At 39.9% G+C, this 17,789-nt stretch overlaps 1 protein-coding gene across 6 annotated transcripts in view; it reads right to left on the bottom strand.

Moving 5' to 3' along the window:
• epn2 (epsin 2) overlaps positions 1–17,789 on the bottom strand; it is a 62,204-nt gene that overhangs the window by 33,476 nt on the left and 10,939 nt on the right. For all 6 annotated transcript variants that reach the window (XM_041206482.1, XM_041206484.1, XM_041206485.1 and 3 more), the window contains one exon: positions 15,392–16,184. In XM_041206482.1, coding sequence (XP_041062416.1) covers positions 15,392–15,989 — 598 coding nt within the window. In that variant the 5' untranslated portion in view covers positions 15,990–16,184. The remainder of the gene's footprint in view (positions 1–15,391; positions 16,185–17,789) is intronic.

Consider the following 17,789-nt stretch of genomic DNA (forward strand, 5'->3'; position numbering starts at 1 on the left):
TTGGTCAGAACACTGAGAAGACAGTGTGAACCAGGCCAGACCTAAGATTCAGTTGCTGTCAGCCGCAGAGGACATCCCAAGAAAAAATGGCGCTGTGGAGTAAAAATTACAGGAATTCTACAGATTTTGAAAATCTATAAGGATAGTTGAACAGAAAACAGGAAGGTTAGCTACAAGTTAAGATCTTGTGGAACTGTTTTAAAGTACTGTTTACTGTGTGAAGCCGTTCTTGTGTTTAAGTGTAACTGTGAGTTTTTTTGCTTTAACTTTTTAAATAAATGTTCGCTTTACTATAAAATCACCACAAGTAGTCGGAGACATCACTTACTGATTTTAGAACCTCTCCTCATACCATACAAATCACAAATACCGTTTTAGCAGTGCTATAACATGGCAGATGTGCAAGGCACACCAAATCCACGAGGGAAACTTGGTCGCGCTATCACAATGGTTTTGCAATTTGTATTTATTACGAGATATGTGTGCATTGAATTCAGAAGTAATGAGTGCACCAAGACCTTTAGAGATTTTAAGAAATTAAATTAAAATATTTAACAAAATAAAAGATTTCAAGCATATACATAAGACTTTAATTTCTTATTACTATAACAAATCCTAAAATTCCTAACTGACCTGACTGCCAGTTATAGGCCCCCTTTAAGGCAACAGTCCAAAGTAAGATTTTAGATTTAAAACAAATCCAGCAAATTAACACAATACCCACTTGACAGTGAAAATTCCAAATGGCTTTTCCTCAGCTTCAGTTACTTTACATAGCAGACTTGGGCACAAATGACTGGAGACTTCTTGAAGGCTATTTTACACACTCCTGTTAGATCTTACATGGTCTTCCTTATATAGCCTTTTAATCTCCTTTACATATGTGTTTCTCTCTTTAATATGTAAATTCTGTTGTTCCATATGTCTTTGAAACTATATCTTCCTCATAGTATAAAACTTTCATGTTGCCAATATTGTAAGTAACCCTTGGAAAAATAAACACTCCTTAGCCTTGATTATCTGGCCAGTTGTAAACAGACTAACATTCCTATGAAATCCAACAATCCTTTCATTTATATAAAAACGAAAATTTCCTTCACACCTTACGTGCTAAGCCAGCAACAATGTTTACTCATTAGCATGTCAAGCACGTTTCCACACCTAGCTTCTTTTGATGATTTCAAGCTTGCAGTCTACTTGACTCCAAATGTAATTAAATCACACAGACAGACCCAGCACTAATCACACCTATAAACTTACTTCACAAGAAACCAGAAAGTTATTATGCTTTCGACACAGGCAGCTGTTTCAAGTTTCCCTTTGAGATTTGGGCAGCTCAGCATTTACCATCAGCCGTGCCATAACACTCATACAGGAAGTCCTCTTCACCAATGATTGTGCTTTAATGGATCACAAAATGAAAGATTTGCAGATCATGGTTTTCAAAAGTCTCAAAGCTGTTTGGACTGACCATCAGCTTTGGAAAGACAGAGGTTCCATACCAGCATTTGCCAAATTCCAGCATTTTTCAACTAGACATCTCCATTGAGGATACAAAACTGAGGAATGTTGATAGCTTCGAACATCTTGGAACCATTAACTCTAACAACAGTTCGCTTGATAATTAGAGATCAGCTATGATCAGCAAAGCAAGCCAGGTGCTCGGAAGGCTTCACACTGGAGTAGTAAACCACCACAGCGTTAGGCTGTGCACGAAGATCAAGATGTACAATGCTCTTGTCATTACTTCCCTCCTCTATGGCTAAGAGTCCTGGGCTTTATACTACAAACATTTAAGGCAGTTGGAACAATTTCACATGTGTACTCTTTGCTCCATCCTTGATATCCACTGGTAAAACTGGACCACAAACCTCAAAATCTTAGACAAAACCCAGACAAGTACTGAGACAAAGCCCCTGTAAGCCCAACTGCACTGGGTAAGGCATGTAAATTAGAATGGAGGACCATCCCATTCCGAAATAGCTATTGGATGGAGAGCTTGTGTCTGACAAAAGAAACCAAGGCCAGCTGCGCAAACGCTACAATGTCAAAATTTGGCAAAACCTGGTATGGACCCTCCGTCTTTCCAAGACTGATGACCAATCCAAACAGCTTTAGAAAATCTAACAATCATGACCAGCAAATCTTTCATTTTGTGAGCCATGAAGGCACAATCGTCAGTGAAGAGGACTTCCTGTATGAGTTTCTCAGTTTTGCACTGAGGTGTCATAGGTCAAAGAGAGAGCTTTCAAGATGATATCGGGGATCCACTCCCTCTTTGAGATCCTTGACAGCATGGCTAAGGACATCAGTAAAGAACAGGTTAAAGAGGACTGGTGCTAGAACGCAGGCCTGCTTCACTCCATTTGAGATCTCAGAGGGAGCTGATGATGTGCATAAGCCATTGAAGGTTGCAGGACAGGTTGAGTGGGCAGTTGGTAAAGCATACAGTATCCTAGGCTTTACTTATAGGGGCAGAGCGTGCAAGAGCAAGAATGTTATGTTGAACCTACATAAACCACCAGTTTGGCTTCTGGGCGCCACACTTTTGGTGCTTAACAGAAATCTGAAGCGTTGTGGCTTCAAGCCTAATGAGCTGGAAGAATTAGCACAAGAAAGAGCTCACGTGAGTGCCCTGATCTGTAGAGCTTCTGTCACTATTGAAAAGGATCTATGTCAACATCTCATTGCTGCTCGTGAACAACATCATAGAGCACTTTGTTCTTCTCCGCCGATGCTGCCAGACCTGCTGAGTTTTTCCAGGTAATTCTGTTTTTGTTTTTGTCAAAGAGCAGCATCTGCCCATGTCACAACACAAGTTCCAATGTCCCAACTGTTTCCGACTCTGTGCTCCAGGATGGGACTACATAACATATCCATGTTCATTGTTGATGAGTCTGCACATCCATCGTCTTCTTCGAACTCGAAGGACAACACCATCATAGATGGAATGTATATAACATACACCAACTATTATCCAATTTTCACAGCTCCTTCCTTCCTTCAAAACTGCCCCTAAATTCACCTTGCAGCAATCTCACCCAGACAAATCACAGCACAGTGGGAAAATACCACAGTAGGAGAGATTTGCTGAGATAGAATAAAGAGAGCTTTATGCGGTCTTTAACAGTTCTCTGTCTGATTTACAAGATCTTGATGCTGGCACTGGATGAGGAAATAAAAAAAAGTTAAAAACAAAAAACTGTGGATGTTGGAAATCCAAAACAAAAACAGAATTACCTGGAAAAACTCAGCAGTTTTTCAACAGAACAGTTCTGTTGAAGGGTCATGAGGACTCGAAACGTCAACTCTTTTCTTCCCCGCCGATGCTGCCAAATAAAAAGTGTTCACTCTGCATATTTGAAATATTCTGTTTAAAGAAAATATAAATAAAGGAATAATAAATCACTGCAGGATGTCCTCACTATTCCCCGTCAACCTGTCCCAAAACATGTTTGCCCTGATGAGTGCAAGATGAAAAGCTTAGCAAAATCACTGTGCAGAAAGAGGTAATTTGGCCCATCGTGTCTGCACCAGCTCTCTGATGGCACCAAGTGAACTGCTCATTCTCCCACTTTCTCCCTGCAACATTTTTCCTTTTTGGATAGCAGTCTAATCCCCTTTTGGGTGCTTCAATTGAACTTGCCTCCACTACACACTCAAGCACTGCATTCTAGACCTTAACCACTCGCTATATGAAAATAGCTTTTCTCATATCGCTTTTGTTTCTTTTACCAATTACTTTAAATCTGTGTCATCTCGTTCTCAAATCTTTTCACGAGTGGGAACACTTTCTCCCTATCCACTCTTTCCAGGCCCCTCACGATTCTGAATATCAAATCTCCTCTCTGCCTTCATTTCTCCAAGGAAAACAGTAACTTCTCCAATCCATCTTCATAACCTAAGATAAAAGGGTGTTTTCACTTACATATTGAACCACTCTTCCCATCATCGTGTTAAGAAGCTATATACACCTTTTACAACCTTATGCAGCAGGCAATAAACTATTTATCGTGCACATATTTCATCCAGCCCCCTTAAAACTCCAAAGCTAATATTAAGTACCTGGGGCATGAACATGAGTCCTGTTAAATCTGGCCCTATGCAAAACAAAGAATATAATTTTCCATGTATAGTTTGAACACAGCAGCTTCCTTCTTCACTACATTGGATTACAATTGGTAATGTTCACATTGTTTCTTGTGGTATTACCCAAGAGAGAAGTCTGGAGGTCCTCCTTTAATTATCTTTATTTGTCTACCCTTCTATTAGGAGAAAATATTAGAGTTGAGTCATATCTACAAAAATAATGGGAAGGTTATGTAGAATTGAAAACACCATATGTCAGCACAAGAGATGTGAAAAAACATCACATTACAAAACTACACTAAATGTTAGTCTTATGTATGGTGTTCCCATCAGGCATTTAAAAATAATCAAATTCACAAGTGCATACCATCAGGTAAATTAAATGCAAAATGAACAAAGCTTATAAGATGAGCAGTTCCCAGTTTTCTTACAGCTACATTAACACTTACTTCAGTGGAAGACAGCAGATATTTACCTATATCAGCTAACTGGAAGCTTGTTGACAAGTGAACAGGCATTTATAGGAAGCAGATGGTAGAACAAAATGGATCAAATGACACTGATTAATTTTCACTTTTACCACTAGGAGGAAAACAGCCAAAGGCAGATCATCTGCCTGTTTTACACCCTGTCTGATTTTCCTCTCCATTCCAAATCAACAGAAGTACAGAGTGCCCACTTGCACTTGGTGGCATAAGTGAAAATTCTATTATGACGTGGCAGATGATGTGTGCCAGGCAGAACAAATCCACAAGGGAAACTTGGCCATGCTATCACAACAGTTTTGCAATTTGTATTTATTACAAGATGTGGGCATTGAATTCAGAAGTGATGAGTCCACTAACACCTTTATGGGATTTTAAAAACAAAATTAAAACATCTATTAACAAAAGAAAAGATTTCAAGCATATAACAGAAGACTACAGTTACTTATTATAACAAATCCCATTGTTCCTAATTAACCTGACTTCCAAATAAGCACCCCCTTTAAGGCAATAGTCCAAAATATATTTTTAATTTATAGCAAGCTGGCAAGTTTACCACAGCACCCTATCGACAGGGGAATTCCAAAGGCTATTATCCAACTTTATTTACTGGACACAGCAGACTTTTGCAAACATGGCTGGAGGCTTCCCCTAGGCTGTTTTACACACTCTTTTAGTTCTTAAATGACCCCCCAACATCACCTTCCTTATAAATGTTTCTCCCTCTTTAATCTGTAACTTCCATTGTTCTACATGTCTTTTGAAATTTACTTTTCCTAAAATATAAAAATCTTTCATGTTGCCAATATGGTCAGTACCTTTTGGGAAAAATAAACATAATAACCATGCCGTATTTATCTTGTTAGTTATAAACATCTTACCATTCTTTTGAAACCCAAACAGCTCCTCCCTCCATTTATCTAAAAAAATTCCTTCACACCCTACATGCTAAGATCTCATCCATGGTTACTCATTAGCATTTCAAGTGCTTTATACCCCTAACTTCTCTTTTGATAATTTCAAGCTTGCAGTCTGACTCTAAATGTAATTAAATCACACAGACAGAACATCTGTACTCACAACCATAAACCTACTTTACAATAAACCACAATAATATTATGAAAATTATTATAGTTTTGAGACAATTCGTTCAAATGAACAATGAGCTGCAGTCTTTGCTTGTGAACCTTTCCATCAGTAATTTATAATGGAGGTTTTATTCGTTGATTATAATGTTAACACTTCTGAGATCATATTCAGACTGTGTTGCTACACTTATATTACTCAAACATCTCTTAAAATGCATGTTTCTGGGATTAAACTGCTTTCAAAAATACAGAACTTTATTTTTTTTAAAAACATAAATGGAAATCTAAGCAAATTTAAGGTAAATTTCAAAATGTTATACAAATCCGAAAATTCAGTGAAATAGAAACTTGGCTGAAATTTATTTTCTTCAAACTATCTAGAATTCCATTCAAAATAGCAACAGTTAGTATTGTCAATCATCTCCAACATTGTTTACATGTGTTAGACTTCAGGTGGACATAGGTTGGTGAAACAATACATGACAGTTAAAATTTAATGCAGAGAATTGGGAAGTAAAACATTTTGGTAGGAAGAGCGGGGAGAAACAATATAAACTTAAAGGGTACAATTTTAAAGGGAATGCAGGAACACAGAGACCTGGGACTGTATTTTCACAAATCCCTAAGGTGGCAGAAGTTGTTGATAAAGCTGTCAAAAAAAAAAAGCATACAGGATCTTTGGCTTTTAAGAGAGGCATTGAATACAAAACAAGAAAGTTAGGCTGAATCTTTATAAAACATTGTTAGGCCTCAGTGGGAGTAGCATGTTCAATTCTGGGCACCACACTTTAGGGAGGATGTCAAGGCTTTGGGAGAGGGTGCAGAGCAGGTCTATTAGAATGGTGCCAAGGATGAGAGTCTGCAGTTACGTGGAGAGACTGGAGAAGCTGGAGTTGCTTTTAGAACAGAGAAGTTAAGAGGAAAACTGACATGTGTTCATGATCATAAATGGTTTTGACATAATAACTAAGGAGAAACTGTTTCCATGACAGAAGGGTCTGTAACCAGAGGACACTATTTTAAATTGAATGACAAAAAAAAAACAGAAGCAAAAAGACACAGAGAGTTATGATGATCTGGGAAACACTACATGAGAGTGGTAGAAGCAGATTCAGATTCAATATTCAGTCAATCTCATAAGGGGGTTGGATAAATATATGAAGGCGGGAAAAAAAGGCCTATTGGGAAAAAGCAGGGGAATGGGGCTAATTGGATAGCTCTATAGAGCCAGCACAGGTAAGATACCAAATGGCCTCCTTCAGTATAATACTGTACTAAGATATTATGATACTGTGAGCAATTAACATGGTAATAGCCAAATAATTACCATTGAGGACTCACTCAGGAATGACAAACACAGCTTGGAAAAATTAGGATACGTGTTATGTGAGATATCTACCTTGAGTAAAGTTTGACATTTTGTGCTGATTAGAAGCATGGATTTATCCCAAATACCCAGCACATACTTCTCTTTCAGGTACCATGCCCTAAAAGAAGGATCGGTGCATGATTATGCCTGGCAAAGTACTGCAGCAGTTTGCCATTGCCTTCTGCAGTATGGCTGACCAGGAAACTCTCCTGCTCTTACTATCTGCCATCAGGCATATTTGAAGGATTTACAAGCTGATAATCAACCCATCTGGCCACCTTATGAACGTACCTTCCTTGGCCAAGTCTTAAATTGGGACTTGAACCTGGAGCTTCTAGCCCAGAGGTAGGGACACTACCACTGTGCACAAGATGTCCACCTAGCAGATTGCTCCAGATAATAATCTCTATTTGAATTTGAAGTCTTCATGACATCATCCAGGTCTTAAGATAAATCTATTTTTCAAATTAGCCAAATAGTGAATTGAGTCTTGTAAGAGTTGATTTGATTTCTGGATTTGACTCAACCACATGAATCTTAGGCATAGGCTCCACATGTAATCAGCACCAGGTAAAAGCAATTCAATTCAACACTCCTTCAAGAAAAGCACGAATGTTGCTTTTGGCACCTGGCATCACAGAAACGTCAGGTGAATATTTTGGAAATTTCAAAGTCAGATTTTTCAACATCAAATTTGGAGACCAAAGATTCAGCAATGCTATCAGAAAGAAAAACAAATTTCTCAATTATTGACTCCCATAATAATCTGCCAAAATAACAGCAGCACAGGAGCACAAAATTGTAAATTTTAGCTGTTTAACTCCTCAAAAGAAAACCCAGGTTTCTTAAGCATATCCCCCTTTCTGAAATTCATGTTGGCTGCTTCTAATTTTCTTTTTAAATTATTTATTCATTCGCAGACCGCTGGCTAGACCAGCATTTATTGCCCATTGCAAATTGCCTTTGAGAAGGAGATGGCCTTCAAGAAACTACTATAGTCCATGTGCTGTAGAAACATCCACAGTGCTGTTAGAAAGGGAGTTCCAGAATTTTGACCCAGCAACAGTGAAGGAATGGCAATATAGTTCCACGTCAGGACGTGGAGGCCAAGTCCTAGGTAGTGGTGCTCCCATGCATCTGCTCCCCTTGTCCTTCCAAGTGGTAGAGGTCATGGATTTGGAAGGTGGTGTCGAAGGACCCTTGGTGAGTTGCCTGTAGATGGTACACACTACTTGCCACTGTGCCTCGGTGGTGAAGGGAGTGAATGTTGAAGGTGGTGAATGGGGTGCCAATCAAGTGGGCTGCTTTGTCCTAGATGATGTCGAGTTTCGAGTATTGTTGGAGCTGCATTCATCCAGGCAAATGGAGAGCATTCCATTATTAATTTCATCTTTAATTAAAGATTCCGAAATGTTCCCTACCACAGATGTTAAATTAGCTGGCTTGCAATTTCAGGTTAGCTCTGTCATCCCTTTTGAAAAATTGCATTATATTGGTCAGTCCTTCACCTCCCAGGCATACGTGCCACCACAGTAGCAGTAGAGTGGATACCACCAGGCGGAACAAGACGGGGCCAGCTAAAGAAGACCTGGTGAAGAATATTTAAGAAGGACCACCTGGGCTGCAGCAAGTGACTGTGATAGACTAGGGCTGGTGGCAGAGTTTTGCTGCCCGTAGTTCCTCTATTCCCATGTGGGGCAAAGTCCGAGTAATTCAGTGTTCCACCACACATCTGCTTTCAACAGAAATCCAATATAATTTTCTAGGGCTTCTGCTATTTCTGCCCCATTTCCCTCAGAATCTTTGGGTGCACCCCATTAGGTCCAAGCATTGTCCTCCTTCAGGTCAACTTAACTTAGATTTATTGCAATAACACTCATCTCGCTTTTAACCAATTCAGGATTACCATCTCCCAAATATTCTTATCTATCTAAAGATGGAAAAATGTTATGCCTCCATGCAAATGTAATTTACTCTCTGAAACTAAATTGTTACCTGCTCCTTTCATGGATCCAACCTCATTTTTCAATTCTATTTTTACTAACATTTTTTTGTGGAGGCTTTCTCCTCATACTGACTCCTTACTACTCTATATCTTCTCATTTTAATTTTGTCATATTTATAAGCCCTCTATGCCCTCTTTAATGTTAGGATGTTCCTAATAATTTTATGTAACATTGTGACTCCCAAATGCATGCCATTTTAAAAAAATCAAAAATTAATCTTGCAGAAAAATTTGATGGTTGAAGTAGCTCTTTGTGCACATTTCTACTTCTCCCTCAGCTAGATCAATCATCTTTTAAAATCTAACCTAGTCCAACATGGTACCTTTGTTTTCCTTTTCTCCTTTTTCATTTGAACCTTACATTTATATAGTCACTCCTGAATCATATTTAGTCACTACTCCATTTAACTCAACAATCTGATCTGTTTCATTACTCACATTCGAGGGTTCTCCTTGAGATTTTCTCGAGGGCTCCATTTTGATTTTTGGGGGCTACTTTTTGGTTTTCATGGGCTCAGTTTTCATTCTCACTTAACTCCTTTATTAGGCAATACAGTCGCAAAGTAACATTACCTTTTGTATTTGTGTTGACGTGTGGGGTATTTGGATTCACCAGAAGCAGGATTAGAAGAATTCATCAATATCCTCAATAATCATTGCCCGCCATTAAAGTTAAAAGCCACATCACACAAGGAAGGCATTCATTTCCTAGATACAATAGTAATTAAATTGGCACAAGGAAACAACAAGCATAAGCCAACATCAAAAGTTTTTTTCCAAAATAACTGACACAATTCTATACACAAAAAGCTAACACTTTAAACACGTCTCCCCTAGACTGGTGGGGTCACAGCTAATGTGTTTTCATCTCAGATGCGTAAAGCTGGAAAATCTTAACCCGGCAGTTACTTTTTTACTGCATCTCAGATCTCAATCTCAGATTTAAATTTAACAACTGATCTAGCATCAACTGCTGTTTGGGGAAAGAGAGTTCCAAACATCTACCACCCTTTTTGTGTAGAAGTGTTTCCTAATTTCCCTCGTAAAAGGTCTGGTTCTAATATTTAGATTATGCTCCCAAGTCCTAGACTCCCCTAAATTAATCAATCATTTACCTCATTACAACTGCAACTACACTTCTAAAGTATCTCATTGACTATAAAGCACTTTGGGATGTCTGAGGGTCATGAAAAGCACTGTAAAAATTCAAGTCAATCATTACTGTTTGAGATCTCAGTATATACAAAATGTTTGCATGTTTGTCTCTAACACAGTCATTGCACTTCGAGTAATTCACAGTATATGAAGTCCTTTCAGATGTGACAACACAATTGCAAATATTTCTTATGCAATAAAACAGTTGTGTTAGATTATCCAATTAACAGCATTCATTACAATAGCATCCACTATTTTTTCCCCATACAGTAGCTGCATGCAGCCTTAAGCTAGAGTCTCTACATATCCATCTGCAAGAAATTCAATACCTCAGTGACTTCCAAGTTTTCCTGGCTCCCAGTTAGCAGAGTATTCCTTTGTTGACAAGTTTATAATTGTTCTCTCCCCCTTGCAGCCCTTCTCGCCACTGGCCACACAGGCTTATGCACTGCCACTCACTTTCCTGCTGCTATTCTAATCACAGGATGTTTCTCTCCCACATTTGCTGTAGACTCACAGTTGCATTGCACTGGTGAGCCTATCGGCAACAAATGGGGGACTGAAACAGCCTGTGATTGGAGAAGCAGCTCCTCACAGATTCTGTCACAAGGGTTTCATGGGAGCTTTTGAGGGCAAATTTGCACACTGCCCCAGTGTATTTGAATCCTGCTTAACTAGATTTGTCAATGGCTCTTCCCTTGCAAGCAAACACTGACTGGCCACTCATTATCCACCACAAATTTGATTGTCCTAACCAAATACAAGTACTGCCTTAATAGTCACTTCCCTAACCCAAATTCTCACTGCTTCACACAACTCACCTGCATAGTCACTACTCCAATTGCTCCCAACTAACAGTATTTGCTACCGATAATAAAAGCAGAAAACATTAGTAATAATTAGGTCAGGGAGCAAATGTGACGAGAAACGGTTAAAGTACACAAATATATGTTATTTCATGTGTATAAAAAATGTAATTTTAAAACTGGTCAATAACCTTTTAAAATGACTGAAGCCATGCTTTTTTTATTCATTCATGGGATGTGGGTTTCGCTCTTTGGACCAGCATTTATTACCCAGCCAGCGAAGCCCACATCCCATGAATGAATAAAAGAAAATATGGCCATCCATATTGTATGGCTGTAACCCTGAATAAAAAGGAACTTTCTGGCAGTATCAGAGAAGCTGACACCTTGTTTTCCCTGAACAGGCGCTAACGATGCTATGCACTGCAAAGACCATATTCAAAGGGAATTATACAAAGGCCATCTACCATCATAAGCCAGGCCTGGCCACCACTATTCCCCTAGTCTGCTAGGACAAAGGACCCTGCAACCTCCTTTCAAGTTCTTAATGGTTGGAACATTAACAACCTCAGAAGCCAGTCAAAGGAACATGCACCCTTTGTCAAAGCCAAAGTGGAGAGGCAGGAGTCATGTAACGTGTCCCCCCCACCACGCCCCCCCCCCCCAGCTAAACTGGGCCTGCAGCAGGTGGTAAGGGAACCAACAAGAGAGAAAAACATACTTGACCTCATCCCCATCAACCTGCCTGCCACAGATGGATCTGTCCATGACAGTATCGGTAAGAGTGACCACTGCACAGTCGGTTGTGGAGACAATGTCCTTCTTTCACATTGAGGATACCCTCCACAGTGTTGCGTGGCACTAATACCATGGTCAATGGGATAGATTTCAAACAGATCTAGCTACTCAAGATGGGGCATCTTAGAGGCGCTGTGGGCTATCAGCAGCAGAATTGTACTCGAATACAATCTGTAACCTTATGGCCCAGCATATCCCCCACTCTACCATTACCATCAAGCCAGAGGATCAACACTAGTCCAATGAAGAGTGCAGGAGGGCATGCCAGGAGCAGCACCAGGCATACCTAAAAATGAGGTGTCAACCAGGTCAAGGTACAACACAGGAACACTTGCATGCCAACAGCATAAGCAGCAAGCGATAGACAGAGCTAAGCAATCCCACAACCAAAGGATCAGATCTAAGCTCTGCAGTCCCGCCACATCCAGCTATTAATGGTGGTGGGCAATTAAACAACTCATTGGAGGAGGAGGCTTCACAAATATCCCCATCATCAATGATGAAGGAGCTCAGCACATCAATGCAAAAGATAAGTCAGAAGAATTTACTACAATCTTCAGCTAGAAGTGCCAAGTGGATGATCCATCTCAACCTCCTCCAGAGGTCCCCAGCATCACAGATGCCAGTCTTCAGCCAATTCAATTCACTCCATGTGTTATCAAGAAACAGCTGAAAGCACTGGATACAGCAAAGGCTATGGGCTCTGACAATATTCGGGCAAAAGTACTGAAGACTTGTGCTCCAGGACTTGCAGTGCCCTGAGCCAAGCTGTTCCAGTACAGCTACAACACAGGCATCTGACCAGCTATGTGGAAAATTGCCCAGTACGCAAAAAACAGGACAAATCCAACCCAGCCAATTTCCGCCCCATCAGCCTATTCTTGATCATCAGTAAAGTAATGGAAGGGGTCATCAACAGTGTTATCAAGTGGCACTTGCTTAGCAATAACCTGCTCACTGATGTCCAGTTTGGGTTCCGCCAGGGACAATCAGCTCCTGACCTCATTAAAGTCTTGGTTCAAACATGGACAAAAGAGCTGAACTCAAGAAGTGAGGCGAGAGTGACTGCCCTTGAAATCAAGGCCGCATTTGACCGAGTGTGGCATCAAGGAGTCTTAGCAAAACTGAAGTCAAATGGGAATCAGGGGGAAAACTCTCCGCTAGTTGGAGTCATACCTAGCACAAAGGAAGATAGTCGTGGTTGTTGGAGGTCAGTCATCTCAGCTCCAGGATATCACTGCAGGACTTCCTCAGGGTAGTGCCCTAGGCCCAACCATCTTCAGCTGCTTCATCAATGACCTTCCTTCCATCATAAGGTCAAAAATGGGGATGTTTGCTGATGATTGCACAATGTTCAACATCATTCACAACTCCTCAGATACTGAAGCCGTCCATGTCCAAATGTAGCAAGACCTGGGCAATATCCAAGCTTGGGCTGACAAATGGTAAGTAACATTCGCACCACACATGTGTCAGGCAATGACCACCCCCAACAAGAGAACCCAATCATTGACCCCTGATGTTCAATGGCATTACCACCACTGAATCCCCCACTATCAACATCCTGGGGGTTACCATTGACCAGAAATTGAACTGGCCTAGCCATATAAATACTGTGGCTATAAGATAAATCAGAGGCTAGGAATCCTGCGATGAGTAACTCACCTCCTGACTCTCCAAAGCCTGTCCACCATCTACAATGCACAAGTCAGTAATGTGATGGAATGCTCCCCACTTGCCTGGATGAGTGCAGTTCCCACAACATTCAAGAAGCTCGACACCTTCCAGGACAAAGTAGCCCACTTGATTGGCACCACATCCACAAACTTTCATTCTCTCCACCACTGACGCACAGTAGCAGCAGTGTGCACCATCTACATGATGCACTGCAGGAATTCACCAAGGCTCCTTCGACAACACCTTCCAAGCCCACAATCACTACCATCAAGGAGGGCAAGGGCAGCAGATATATGGGAACACCACTACCTGGAAGTTCCCTTCCAAGCTACTCACTAACCTGACTTGGAAATATATCACCATTCCTTCACTGTTGCTAGATAAAAATCCTGGAACACTCTTCCTAACAGCACTGTGGGTGTACTTACACCACATGGGTTGCAGTGGTTCAAGGAGGCAGCTCACCACCACCTTCTCAAGGGTAACTAGGGATGGGCAATAAATGTTGGCCTAGTCAGCGAACACCACATCCCATGAATGAAAGGGGAAAAAGCCAAGAGAACCAGTTATACCGTCTCACTAGACTGCAAGGCAGTCTGCTATCTTCCATCTAGCAAGCAGCAGCTCAGAAAAAGGGCTCTATCTAGGTCTAAATGCCTAGCCCCCATCTGCACTGTTTCTACTGGGAATTCAGAACTTCTATATCATTGCCTTTAAGACTAATTCATCTGTGTGCCTACCTCTTTGTGGAAGTCAACTCTACTAGAAAAGTGAACTATCCAGTAAGAGTTCAACCTGCTGACCTCTGTGAAGGAAATCACCATTGAACTTATGATTCTGGACTGTTGTGAAACAATAATTCTTTACTCTGTGGTCTTTGTCCTGTAAATCTTTCTTTCTCTATCCCCGACTTTTATCGTATGCGTGAAAAGGAGTCTACATTGCAACCCTCTTCTCATGTTTGAGTAGGTGTAAATAAACTAACCCTATCTCAAGTTTGCTGTGGGGTTATTCATAGAAATCGGATCATACCAAAATCGAGGGGTTGTGAAATAGGCCACTACTTATAAAGGGGGTTGGGGAGGGAATAAAAAGTCAAAATCACCTGTTTACGATGGTGGTAAGAGAAATCAGGGCTGTTTAAATTAAACCCCTCCCTGTCTTAACACTTACAATCAGTTCACTAAACTCTGTTTTTCCCTAGTTCCTCAAACTGCTCCCACACATTGAGTTTGCAAGGATTCAAGGTAAGCCACTCCCAAACAGTGCACTCTCTCAATTCCAATGACCAAAGTCATAAAGCAACTTGCGGAATCTTACATCTTGTACCTTCCAATAAACAATGCCATGTCAGATCTACTAGTAATTTGTATTCAATTCTTGTGGCTGTGTAGACTTTTGCGGATCAACTTACCTATCAGGCTTATTTTGTGTCTCATCTTATTTCTCCATACGCCCAATACCTCTGTGATCCTCCCATACCCACCATCTTCTTCCCACTCAGTGCATATCCTTAGGTGACCTTCCCAATCCCACTGAAGGTATATCACTCCACTCATATTGCTTCTTACATCTTACTACCTGTCATCTGAGCATTTTACATGTAATTTTCCTCTGGAACTTTAAAATGAGATAAATCATAAAATTATTCATCACAGCTAAACAGGGTAATCAAATGCACCGGTTTATGATTTTCATGAAAACGTATCCCAAAATACTGCCAGTATCATAATATCTGGTATAAGAGTATACATAATTTTATTTATTCAATCGTCATAAAACAGTAGCCCTAAAGTAGGGTGTTATGGCGTAGAAAAGTATTCTTTTATGCAGTTTATGTGATAACAAATATACTCAAACTCAAAAAGATGCAATAATCAAGTAACAGCAAAAATTGCAAAGTATTAAACTTTACTTACAACCATGATATGAAGCAGGTGATCCTCCTGATTTTCCATATTCGTGTTCTGAATAGCTTGTGGACAGATTAGGTTGGCTAGACCCACGACCAAAAGTAATTTGATTATTGCTTCCTACTCCTGTGGCTACTTGAGCCATACGCTCTTTTGTTTTAAGGGCCTGAGCTCGCTCTGACTTGAGCCGTTCATCGTCCTTCAACAAAGTGACAAGCTGTTTTGACTTTTCTCGTACGTTTATGCCTTGATCTTTGCCATCCCGATCAATATACTGGAAGTCTTTCAGAGTTTGAATGGCAAATATGTTTTCCTTACATTGTTGTGCAACTCTTTCTGATCCAGTTTTTATCATATAATCTAACAATGTAAGAGCCTTGTAAACATGTCGCCAATTCTTGCCATGATCATTGAGACGTTTCCATATCATACTCATTATCTCTGAGAATGCTACTACATTATAGGTTAAGTCTGCAATTTCAGTCATTAAGGAACTAGAAGGTCCCCAAGGGTCATTGGAGGTTGCCTCACGTACTTTAATTTCAGCTTCAGAATAGTTGTTTACAATGTTTTTCATTTGCCGTCTAATAGCTGATGTAGTCATGATGAACCCGGTCAAAAGGAAATCTAGTAGAAAAGGCTTCTTTCAATAACTCAAATGGTATTTATAATTTTTTAATTCAACAGCTATTGTTGGGAATATTACTCAAAATCTTTGTATATTTCAACGTGTGTCGTGGGTCTTCTAGTGAAATCATTTCCTTTCTTCAAAAAGAATTCTCATTGTTGGGCATATTACCTGTGAAAGAACACAGCTTTGAATAAGAACATTTATTAAGGCAACAGTATTAGAAACTGGCTTTCAAAAACCTACAATTATCAAATCTTATCTAAAATTCAACACAATGACTTTCTATGCATATAATTTACCCATATTAGTAGCAGACAATTTTGTAAAAGTATGGTGGCAAAAAAATTACAAAAATGATCAATGTTCAAATTTCATTTTGTTGAGATGTTTTACTAGCCAAATTATAACATGAAGTTAGCTTGGGCTCATGACCACCTCTACCAATGTTACCGGTTAATCAAATTCAGCTAATGAGGTCATCAGCACTAACAGTTTTTTTTAAAAAAACATAGAAATTGTAACTTCTATATTTAAAATTAAGCACCGATATTGAAACTTACTCTTTGAAGGAGGCGCACAACTAGTCAACAACTCCTCTGAAAATTATTGCCCAATTATGTCTGATTTCTTTTACTGAAAAGCATCATTGGGGATTACCAGACTTTCCGTAAGTTGATTCAGAAGCATAATTAAGTACTGGCAATTGCTTCTGGAAATAAAGTTCACATCTGAATATGGCTGAAAATATTTTTTCAACATGCTGTCAAAGCTTTTCATCTTGCATTCATCAGGACAAAAGCAAAACCACCAAAATTTCAAATGATCACAACAATGTATACTATAGGAGAAAAGGATGCTGACTGGTTGGCAAGTTAACCAATCGGCTAAGGATGCCATGGAGAAAGCACGGGGAACTATAGGCTCAGGCTCCCAAGTAATTCAAAAAAAGCACAAGGATTGAACATATTCCTATCATCATCAGAGTGGATCCCTGTGTATGAATGTATGATGCTTCCAGCAAACATAAATGAGCCACGTTATGAGCTTGATTATCTTCAATTGGTTGTTAGTACAGCTACTAATGCACTCAGGATTGTTCAGCAAGCACTGCCAATTGTGGAATCACATCTCACTGTAGACATTTTGTTTGGGTTTTTCAAGCGCAGGCTGATTGTAATAAGCAGCAGACTGTATTCAAACAACTGAAGGAACATGCAGTTTGACTCGATCAGTCAATCACTATGACTACAGCCTATGTGTCTGGCATCACACTGGCAGAAATTTAGATGCAACGTTGTTCAGATGTGTGGTAGCAGAATGCATTTTGGACTGATGGCAGCATCCCATTAGTGGAAAATACAACTCGCGTAGCCACTGCATAGTAGCAGCATGAAAAGGCTTGCTTAACCTGTTGTTCAAATGAGATACTTTGCCTTTACAGGGTAATTTGAATTAAAGTTCACATTGAATGGACCTGTAGCCTTTGATATTTGTAGCCATGCATTATCAAGTAATATTAATGCAACACAAGCATATGAACTTACATTTATTGAGCAACTTTAACATAATTAATTGTCCCAAGGCACAGCACTGCAGCATTAAACAAAATAACACTGAGCCATATAAGGATATATTTAGTCAGATGGCCGAGAGATTGGTCAAAAAGATATGGGCCAGCATTTCACAACCCCGCCATGACGTGTCTACCCCCCGGCAGATGCAGTGGGCCATTTAAATCTCCATTCAGTTTGGCAGGGCGGGCCATAAAATCCT

The sequence above is a fragment of the Carcharodon carcharias genome, chromosome 15 (assembly GCF_017639515.1).
Source record: "Carcharodon carcharias isolate sCarCar2 chromosome 15, sCarCar2.pri, whole genome shotgun sequence".
Lineage (NCBI taxonomy): Eukaryota > Metazoa > Chordata > Chondrichthyes > Lamniformes > Lamnidae > Carcharodon > Carcharodon carcharias.